Source organism: Anomaloglossus baeobatrachus, chromosome 5, assembly GCF_048569485.1.
Source record: "Anomaloglossus baeobatrachus isolate aAnoBae1 chromosome 5, aAnoBae1.hap1, whole genome shotgun sequence".
NCBI lineage: Eukaryota > Metazoa > Chordata > Amphibia > Anura > Aromobatidae > Anomaloglossus > Anomaloglossus baeobatrachus.
The window spans coordinates 457,521,828-457,533,423 of record NC_134357.1 but is presented as its reverse complement, the minus strand read 5'-3'; the positions used below and the strand labels follow the sequence as shown (position 1 = coordinate 457,533,423).

At 40.8% G+C, this 11,596-nt stretch overlaps 1 protein-coding gene across 1 annotated transcript; it reads left to right on the top strand.

Moving 5' to 3' along the window:
• The first annotated feature begins 1,274 nt into the window (after window positions 1–1,274).
• On the top strand, window positions 1,275–6,435 carry MC3R (melanocortin 3 receptor). The gene has a single exon (XM_075350577.1). The coding sequence runs from the start codon at window positions 1,560–1,562 to the stop codon at window positions 2,532–2,534; it is 975 nt and encodes a 324-aa protein (XP_075206692.1). The 5' UTR covers window positions 1,275–1,559; the 3' UTR covers window positions 2,535–6,435.
• The last annotated feature ends 5,161 nt before the right edge of the window (window positions 6,436–11,596 follow it).

The window sequence follows — 11,596 nt, the reverse complement described above, 5'->3', positions numbered from 1 at the left end:
GAGCGCCGCTCGAGTCCCCGGATCTGGCCCACCGCTCGAGCCACCGAGCAGCAGCCGCAGCGCCGGACCCGAGCGTTAGCGAGCGCAGCGCCCCGCCACCCGCGACATGTACACAGTGACTGCACTAGCAGAATAGTGAGTGCAGCTCTGGAGTATAGTACAGAATATAACTCAGGATCAGTTCAGGATAAGTAATGTAATGTATGTACACAGTGACTGCACCAACAGAATAGTGAGTGCAGCTCTGGGGTATAATACAGGATGTAACTCAGGATCAGTACAGGATAAGTAATGTATGTACACAGTGTCTCCACCAGCAGAATAGTGAGTGCAGCTCTGGAGTATAATACAGGGTGTAACTCAGGATCAGTTCAGGATAAGTAATGTAATGTATGTACACAGCCCCAGGACAACTTCCCCCTACCCACGGAGGGGATTACCAACAACTTAGCTGCTCCATACCATCACTCCCGGGATCCCCATACAGAGCAGCGGTGGTGTCAACAAATTACCGCAACCGTGGGTGGCGTCACGGACAATAAACTATCCCAAAACACCCAATCCCCTTTCACTCACGGGGCGAAGAGCGCCGCTCGAGTCCCCGGGATCCGGCCCACCGCTCGAGCCACCGAGCAGCAGCAGCAGGCCGCAGCAGCAGCGGCAGCCGGACCCGAGCAGTGGGAGAGAGCAGCGTCCCCTCCTCCGCCAGCGACATTCCATTCCACACTTTTGGGCTACGTGGCCCATAAGTCTAATTTACCTGCTCATGTGTTTCATGATTTTCTTTGTTTGCATCTTTTGCGTCTTTCTAATTTTTGTTTATTACCTATCTCTCTGCTGCAGAGCTTCATAATACACACTTCAGCTGCAACTCAACCTGAAAATATTCACCACAACTGCTGCAGAACCTCATAACATACGCTTCAGTCACTGCAGACTGTAAAAGATTAAACCGTTCCATATTTATCTGTCAAAGGATGACAAGAAGTTTACCCTTCCTCTTTAAAATGAGGTTCTGCAGCAGCTGAGAAGTGTTTTATAAGCCAGCTGTTGTAGATGTGTTATTACCCTTTACTGCCATTAGGGGGCGCTATATTACTTCATTATCCAGCCCTGCACTTTCCACCTGCTGCTATGTATAGTGAAGCTGTCAGTTATCCCTGTACCTGTTCTACAAGTGGATAGTCTGGTATGCTGGAGAATGAGGAGGAGTCGCAGCTATCAATGAATGTAAAACATCTGAGGATTGCCTTATATCGGCTGCCACACACTGATCAAGTCCAGATAACTTGCAGCAAGCAGAGCAAAGTGCAGGCAGGTGCTCAATGTCTGCAAGCAGGCAAAAGGGAAGAGGCAGCTGAAAATCTAGAAAAAGGCGAAGCTGCCTGGTCTTCATGTCAGGGGTCCCTCTGACCAAAGTCTTTGATAAGTCAAAACGTGAGCCCCATCCTAATGAGACATGATGCAGGACCATCTAGAAGAAAATTCATCTGACTGAAAGAGAGGAGGTGACAACCCCCTTGGCTGCGCTATCTGAGCCCCTTCACAAAGCCTCAGACATGAATGCCTCTAATGATCTCTTCTTCATTCATTCCCTCCAGCTTAATGGGACGCTGGACTTCAATGAAACCCTCCTGCTCAACAACAACCTGAGCAGAATTAAGTTCTGCGAGCAGGTTTTCATTAAGACGGAGGTCTTCTTGACTCTGGGGATTATCAGCCTGCTGGAAAACATCCTGGTCATCCTGGCCATCCTGAAGAACAAGAACCTTCACTCCCCCATGTACTTTTTCCTCTGCAGTTTGGCAGTTGCAGACATGTTGGTCAGCGTCTCCAATGCCTTGGAAACTATTGTCATTGCGGTGCAGAATAAGTATCTTGACATAGGGGACAAGCTGCTCCAGCAGTTGGATGACGTGTTTGATTCCTTGATCTGTATATCTCTGGTAGCTTCTATCTGCAACCTCTTGGTTATTGCCATAGACCGATACATCACCATATTTTATGCTTTACGCTACCACAGTATCATGACGGTCAAGAAAGCCCTAGCCTTGATCATGGTCATCTGGGTGTCCTGCATCATATGTGGTATTGTATTTATTGTGTATTCCGAGAGCAAAACGGTCATTGTGTGTCTCATCACCATGTTCTTCACCATGCTCGTCCTCATGGCCACCATGTACGTCCACATGTTTCTCTTCGCACGTCTCCACGTAAAGCGGATTGCGGCACTACCGGTGGATGGTGTGGTACAGCAGCGAACGTGCATGAAAGGCGCCATCACCATCACCATTCTTCTGGGGGTGTTTGTTGTGTGTTGGGCGCCGTTTTTCCTCCACCTCATACTTATCATCTCCTGTCCTGCCAACTCGTATTGCGTCTGCTACGGCGCCTACTTTAACACCTACCTAATCCTCATCATGTGCAACTCAGTCATTGACCCTCTGATCTACGCTTTCCGCAGCCTAGAAATGCGCAAAACATTCAAGGAGATTATTTGCTGCTATGGGATGAATTTTGGAAAATGTGGCTGAACCCGACGCGTTTCACAATGTTCATTGGCAATTATACATTAGACAGAAGTTCATGTCATTCAACGCTGCACTGCTATTGTGTGTACCTAGTATGGACAGACGGGGGGGGGGGAAGGAACTATGGATGAAAACCTGAGACAAGTGCTTGCTCCCAGCCCCCGATTAGTTAAATCCTCAATGTTAGACATTAGGTAATAGCTTGATGTAATCAAACATCGCTTAAAGAAAATATGCACAGTAGATAAAACAAAAAGTGAACCTTGAGACTCTATCTTACAAAACTGACTTTTTCAATCTCTATCCTCTTGAAATTAAATAACATTTCCATCTATGAGATAGTAAGTCTTTGCATACTATAATATTTGAGATAATAACTCCGTGTTATGAGATATTGCAGGTTCTGAGATAAGGTAGACTGTAATAAAATAGGTCGAGACTTTGTCATACTAAATCAGTCTAATGAGAAAATATTTTAGACTATGAGACAATATGTCAGATATTGAGATAATATTTGACTCTGAGATAATAAGTCCTTGCTGTGAGATATACCTGGTTCTGAGACAAGTTATAGTGTGAGATATGTCAGGTCTGATATTGTAAACTAGTGTTGTGAGATGATATGGCGGGCTGTGAGATAATAAGTCAGATATTGAAATAATATTTCACTCTGAGATAATTTGTGATATATGAGATACGTCATACTATGAGATAATATGGCAGATATTCTACCCAGTTTGTCATATAACATTACAGTCTATGATATAATAAGTCAGATACAGCTAAGTGGTATAGGATATTTCAGGTTCTGTAATAATATGTGGTAATATCATACTAATAAGTTCTATTTTAGACACTGAGATAATAAGTCCTTGCTGTGAGATATATCTGGTTCTGAGACAAGTTATAGTGTGAGATATGTCAGGTCTGATATTCTAAACCAATGTTGTGAGATAATATGGCGGGCTGTGAGATAATAAGTCAGATATTGAAATAACATATCACTGAGATAATTTGTGATATATCAAGTAATGAGATGTCAGACTATGAGATAATATGGCAGATATTCTACCCAGTGCTGTCATATAATATTACAGTCTATGAGATAATAAGTCAGATACAGCTAAGTGGTATATGATATCTCAGGATCTGTAATATGTCACAAATATGTGGTAATATTTCTGTTCCAGGACAAGTAATTTATTCATTTGAATTAATAACTGAGCCAAGGAGAAATGATCATACTAATAAGTTATAATTTAGACACTGAGATAATAAGTCACAGTGTGATATAATATTGGACCTTGGTGTAATAAATCAGTCCAAAGAGACAATATGTCAGGCTTTGAAATAATAAGTCAGTGTAAGAAAAGATAACTCTGAGATAACTCAGAACTATTTGATACTTAACGTTCTAGGATATTAAGTCAGATAGTGAGATAATATTTCTGTTCTTTGATATCGTTCATAAATCAGTTTTTTGAGATATTGCAGGACCTAAAATAACTCAGTCCTGACATTACAACAGATAACTTTTGAGCCTCTGAGTTAAAATGTTCCATGAAAGAATATTTCAGAGTTCGAGATATCACACAGTGAGAGAATATGTCAGAGCTTTGATTTGCTGAATGAGTGTTATGAGGTAATATTACAGGATCTGCGAAAATGTCAGTCCTATGAGTGCCATGAGAATATAATTTTTGACTCTGAGGTGATAAGTCAGTGTTATGAGATAATATTTCTGAGTCTGACACAATAACTCAGACAATGAGATAATACTATGATAATAAGTTCTCTGAAAGTGCTGAAATAATGAGAAACTGTTTGATATAGATGATTCTGAGATAATAAGTCAGCACTTATTTAATTATAATAAGTCAATGCTAATATTTTAGACTGTGGGGTAATAAGTCAGAATGAGATACTAGTTCGGTGCTCTGATATTGATGCATTGTGATACCATGGCATGGAATGATATATTTGACTGAGATATTAAGTCAGTGCTGTGAGGTAATACTTGAGACTACGAGTTAAGAATCAGACTAATATTTCAGAGCTTTGATATACTAAGTCAGCTCTCTGAGGCAATATTGCTTGATCTGATACAAGAATATAAAGATATGATATGGCTCAGTTTCTAAATAATTATCTCATAGCTCTGGCTCATCATTTCATAAACTGGGATAACACACTAGTGCTTATAGATTATGTAAAAGGAATCTGAGATAATAAGTCAGTGCTGTGAGACAATATTGTTTGATCTTCGACAACAATATAAAGATATGATATGGCTCAGTTTCTAAACTATTTTCTCATATCTCTGGCTCATCATTTCATAAACTGGGATAACACACTAGTGCTTGTAGATTGTTAAAGGGCTCTGAGATAATAAGTCAGTGCTGTGAGATAATATCTCAGGATTCTTAGTGGTCTAAGAATTAAAATAAAACTTCTAGTGCCTTTAGTTATATATTTCACTGTCCTGGGATTTTTGCGTTTTATCTGTAATGTAGTATTTAATGGAGTTAAAGGGGAACTCCACCTTTTAGTTTTCTTCTATGTCATACAGATGAGTGTTAGTTTTGAACCCAAAATGAAGGGAATATGACAAAGTGGAAAAAAGATTCAAAAATATCTATTTTGCCCTTTTAGTTCTGACCCCTTAGATGAGCCTCACACTCATCTCCATACATTTTTCTTACATCGTCACACCCACCAGACACTACAGACCAGCTTAAAAAAAAATATTACAGGGGAATTTCCAGTTAACAATCTTCTGCCATAGTTTCTCAATATAATTGGGGGCTGGAGACATGGATCATCGAAATTTTATAACTTCTTGCACCCAAAGTACACTTTCCAGATTTCGGATCAAGCTCTTAAAGGGTCCAGCCTTCAAAGAGAACCAACATCGATGAAGGAGGGTGTTTCGATTTCTGTGGAATATCAGATAACTTCCCCCCCTTAAGGATTTTTTTCTCATGTACAACACAGTGATAGATGAATGAAGCTAATTTCGAGGGCTAATTACTACATACTACATACTATTAAAGGGACACTAACCCCATAAATCAGGGACACAGTAAACAGCAGCATTTTGGGGTGGATTGACATCTTAAAGGGGTGGTTCACTACTCCGCATTAATGGTCACATCAATGGCAGGGAAAGCTTTTCTCAAATACTTTGTGTAGTACATTCTGACTCTGAGCGTGACCTCTGAGATCTGGTGATGTCACGTCAACTTCCAGTTGACCCAACATCACCGAGGTGGGCCCCAATCTCCCTGAGTAACTGGGCTGTGGGCGCACTCTCCTTCACTGCAGAGCGCCGCAAGCAGGTGCGATGCTGGGCTGTGACGAAAGGTGACACTCTGCCCACAGCCCAGTCACTCAGGGAGACTGGGGCCGGCATCGGTGATGACGGGTCAGCTGCAAGTTGACGTGACATCACCAGATCTCAGAGGTCACGGAGCCCGTAGGGGGGTAATTTTGATGGAGATGTGTGGACCGCAATAGTGCCACTCAAAGGCTGAATTTACTACACAACATATTTGAGAAGTTTTAGGAAATACTTTCTGACAGTGAGGGAAGTCAGAGAGTGGAACAGGCTACCACGGGAGACAGTGAGCTCTCTCCATCAATGGAAATCTTCAAGCGGAACTGGATAAACATATAGCTGGGATGATTTAGGAAAACCTGCACTAGAACCCAGGGGCCGAAAAGGTCCCTTCCAACTCTAACATTCTTTGAGTCTATGAGAAAAGTGTTCCCTATGAGATTTACATCGATGTGGCCACTAATGCTGAGTAGTGAACCACCCATTTAAATCAGTCATTTGTACAAATGTAGTCTCTCATCATAGCGGATATATGCCATAAATAATTAATCACTGGGGCTGGGGGGGGGGGGGGAGTTTTTTACACTTCCTGCCAATCATTGTATAGCCTTTGTCTAGGCTAACAGAGAAAATTGAATTTAGTGCCCCTTTAAGAAATTCTTCTTCTGTCTAAGACCTTTTTGGAAAAAAAAATTGCAGACTGGTTCATAAGTAGTTAACCCACCATTCTCCCAAATTCCAGTTTTCTAAAGAATCTCAATCCTATTCATCATGCAAAGACTGAATCGCTGGAGACATCTTTCCTTGGTGATTGCATATTATCATGCCTGTAGTATCTGGCGAGTCGTTGCTCATGAACTACTTGTAAGACTGATGTAAAACTCAAATATTTATAAGGCTGGATTACCAATGCAAAAGTGCCTGACATGGGAGAACGGGTGGACCGGTCTGTGAGCTGCTAATTACTCACTGTAGAGGTGACCTGAGATGGTTTCGGAATACCGATATGTATATATGTACATCATATGGGAGGAACATTTTATGCATACTTATCTTTATTGATGGTTCTTGGAAGATATCACCATCTGGGAACGTATAAAATATTCTTCTGGATGACTGGAGACAGGGAGATGCAGGTTATAACAACTTCTCACAACTTCATGGACTTGTCAAGAAAGAAGCATCACAAAAAAATTCCTGGGTTGGAGAAGTCTCGGGAAGCAATGTGTCTCCAGTATCTAGCTCAAGGTGTGCCCATAGGACTAAAAGTCTCATCAGGGGGTAAAATGAAGGATTCTTGGCTGATTACTTATATCTTTCCTAATGGAAGGGAAGTCCAATGACAATTGGAATGAAATAAGTGGATGATTATCAAAATATCACTGTGCTCATGAAAGTGTCCTACAAGCTTCGGCCACCTAGAGATAACACCATTATCTACAAACTCGCATTGAAATTGGGAACTCTAAAGAAAGCTATGGACCAGTAGACTCCAAAACTAGAGACGTTTTCAGAAAAATAAGTGATACATGACAGCATGGGAGGTGAAAAACCTATACAGACCTCCAACGTTACAACCAAGACGTTATTATCATCTGTTAAATGCATTATGGAAAATAGGTGGATTCTTGACTAACTGGAAGAATGGACATGGAGAACCCAGCATCTACTACTGCCAGCCAATCTACCAATGAAAATGTTGGATTTTTTTATTCTTTAAATGTGGCTCCTGGGCTAGAATTTCTAGTATTTTGCTAAATGATGAAAAAAGAAACAGAATAAATGTTATATTTATGTTTACAAAAAAAATACAAAGCTAATTAAAGTGATTCTATATATTTCTGGATATACTGTATGTATATATACATTTGTAGCTGCATGTACTCACCTGAAATTTTTCTTAAGAGAATTAATCACAGCATCTACTGAAATTTGTGCTTTGCGGAACAAAAAAAATGTTAAAAGCTGCACTTCATACCTCTACCACTAGGCGGAGCTTTATTGTAATGTACTACATGTGCCTGAATGATAGCACTTTGTTCCCTTTTGTAATCCTGAAATATCTAAACAGCACTCCAATTGGTCAGACATGGTATTGCAGGTAAAAACAAATATATGAATAGTTATAATGTGAAATATTTCCAGTGCTTGGAGTCGTCATTATGAACAATAGAAAAGACAGATGTTGACTACACTAAGAGGAAATCCTTCTACACTCAAGATAATAGATTTCTTATTTTTGTTTATCCATCTCCTCTGCCCTGATGGATCCCTTAGGCCGGTTTCACACATCCGGTATTTCGCCACTTTGCCGGATCCGTCACACTCCAGTACAGTGCAATACAGTACAATGGCATCGCGGCAAGCTCCGGTCACATGTTGTCAAGTGACCAGAGCATGTGACCGGAGGTTGCCGAGATGCCATTGTACTGTATTGCACTGTACTGGAGTGTGACGGATCCGGCAAAGTGGCGAAATGCCGGATGTGTGAAACCAGCCTTATGGATCCTTAAAATGGACCAAATGAAAGTGGGTGTACAGGATTACAAAAACTTAGCAGTTTACATCCAAAACACAGCACCACACATGTCCACAGGATGTGTCCGGTACTGCAGCTCAGTCGAATACACTTCAATGGAGTTGAGCTGCTATACCAGACAAAACCCATAAACAGGTGTGGTGCTGTTCTGAAAAAAAGAAGCTATGTTTTTTAATCAGGGGTTAGCTTCTTAAGTTGGGATAAATGAACTTTAGGCATCTGTCAGAAGGATCTAAAAAGGACAAGCTTAAATGTAGCAGAGCTAAATTTGTTATTTTACTTTTTTTGCTCCATACAAACTTACTGAGAGGAGAAAATGTATAAGAAAAATAACAGTATTACTACACCAAACTCAGCTCTGCTACATCAGTAAAATTTTTATAAGGTACTACTTTCAATCCTAGGAGTCATGGCCATATTTGTGTATTAACCGAAAGTTGAATACATTTTGAAATCTTGTTAATAATCTGAATATCGGAGTGTGTTTTTGTATGTTTGTGCGCAAGAGGTTGAGCCAAAACGTAATTGCGCAGTCTCAATCATATATAATAGTAGGATATTCGGCAGACTCAACACAGATAAGTGTCTATTGTTCCTGTATTTGTAATGTCAGTGATGATTGGAAATATGGAAATCTTTACACTGATAGATGGAAAGCAAAAAACTGAAGATCCTATTTTAAAACATGAGAACCTTTCAAGTCTTTTCATTAAAGCAATTAGTATCTAATTACAGGTAAAATGTCATATAAAAGCTGTCTCTCTTTTGTGTCTGTCTCATTACATAATATTCTAGCAAGTTATTTTTTGTTGTTTTTCATTTTTGTGCCATCTGGTTTGAAAGATAATTTAAAGTTTCTGAACTGTTCTTGGATGTATAAAAAAATACTGCTACAAGAGTGGACAAAAGCTTAGTTTATCCTTATCTTGGCTCCTCGTGGGCGGGGTCAAATATCAGTAAAAATTAACCAGCAGTGTTAGTGAACAAGAAAAGAGAAAAATGTCAAGATTGAAGGGAATAGGGTGGGGTTAAACAACATTAGGGAGACCCTTTTTTGACTATAATCTTCTTGGGGGGCCCACCTCTATGGATTTCTTTTACAATATGTTCTTTCTTATTTGTGTAGCTTGTGATGCTACCCATTTTTTATGTCTGTACAGGGGGTGAGCCATAGTGGCCTTTCTTATACCACAACAATATTGTAAAAAAAGAAGATGACTATTCTCTCTATGTAAATATCTACATTCTCAGGATGAATAAATTCAGCAGCAGTCTACAAGACACCCTGTAGCATCCCGTGTATGTTATGTATGTGATCCATGTATGAAGCCCATGAGAGTTTTTCCATAAAGCTGCCGTTCTTTTAACCAGTCTGTTGTTGCATTTGTCATTGTTTCCTCAAATTGCAAATTGTTATATGTGATGTTGGTGGATGAAGGTGAAAAACAGGACGAGTGTGCAATAAGTTATAGTCAATTTGTATTTTTAACCCTAGAACGCATACCTGGGGCCTCGCAGGCCCTCTAGGTTACTTGTTTTCTATGGTAGATTTCTACGGTTGCGCGTTCTGGGGTTAAAGGAAAGATTGGCACCAATAGGAATCAATGTTACATATCAAGGGACAGCTGCCTTTAATTTTTACGCACACGAAGCTTCAAGACTCAAGAGCCACCTTCTGGAAGACAGGTACAGTACACTCTCTAACTTTTGTCTTGATAGACAGATCACGCCTTCCATACTAAATCTGTATCACCGTTCAGCTTGTTGGCGCAGGAATCTATGGCAAAATGTAAGGCACAATTTTATTTGCAATTAAGGATGAGCCAAATTCTCAAAAGTCAATTTGGGCAAATTGACTAGAAAAGATGTCCTTGATGCTCCAAGTTCTCTCCAAACTCCAAAACATGAAAAACTGATGGTCAAGAAAAGGTTAAAACATAATGAATGAATATACTCACCTTCCTTGATTTCTGCCTCACATGTCCTGTAGCACCCACAAAGTTCTCGCTCACTTCATATCGGTCTTTAGATAGGTCTGCTAATCACTCTTCGGTCATTGGATTGGTCTTCAGTTGAAATCTTCTGGGACTGGCCTCAGGTGGTCAATGAAGTGTCAACCCAGGGGCGACTATGTAAGGCTTAAGGGCCATTTACACGCTGCGACATCGCAAATGATATATCGTCGGGGTCACGGTGTTTGTGATGCACATCCGGCGTCGTTAGCGACATCGCAGCGTGTAACACCTATGAGCGACCTTAAATGATCGCAAAAGAGGCAAAAATCATTGGTCTGTGAGGCGTTCAAAATCCAAAAATCGTCTAGTCAGTAGCGAGGTTGTTTGTCGTTCCTGCGGCAGCACAAATCGCTATTTGTGACACCGCAGGAACGAGGAACAACCTCGTACCTGCGGCCGCCCGCAATGAGGAAGGAAGCAGGTGGGCGGCATGTTCCGGCCACTCATCTCCGCCCCTCCTCTGCTATTGGGCGGCCGCTTAGTGATGCCGCAGTGACGTCGCTATGACGCCGAACGCACCTCCCCCTTGAAGGAGGGATTGTTCAGCGTTCACAGCGACGTCGCTGAAAAAGTATGTGTGTGTGACGCTGCCATAGCGATAATGTTCGCTACGGCAGCGATCACCAAATGTCGCACGAATGACAGGGTCGGGTGCTATCGCGCACAACATTGCTAGGTATCGCTAGCGATGTCGCAGCGTGTACAGCACCATTTAGTCCCGAACGAAGACCAATCTGAGGACCAAATAGTAAAGACCAAGCTGAAAAGTAAAGAGTGAAGGATCGGGCAGGGAGCTGCAGCAGCATGATGGGTGAGGTCAAGAATGTAGCAAAAAGGCGCCAAGTTTGAAAAATTTTAATTCTGGGAAATCCAATTTTTTTTTTTTTTTTTTTAGGAAAATTCATAATAAATTTGATTTGTTACAAATCGATTCACTCATCTCCACATGTCATGGTGAATCCTGTGAAACGCAATGCAGAAAATAGTCTAGCTATGTAATATGTGAACAAATTTAGACCACTAGCTCAAGGATGGTAAGTCATCTATACATGCGTTTTTGACCAGTAAGTATAATCAGGTTACTATAATCCTTTAATATTTGTTTTAACTGCATTCCAGCCATGTAAACAATCTGGTAAAAAAGTGGCTGGATGAAAAAATGTGGATTTTGCCA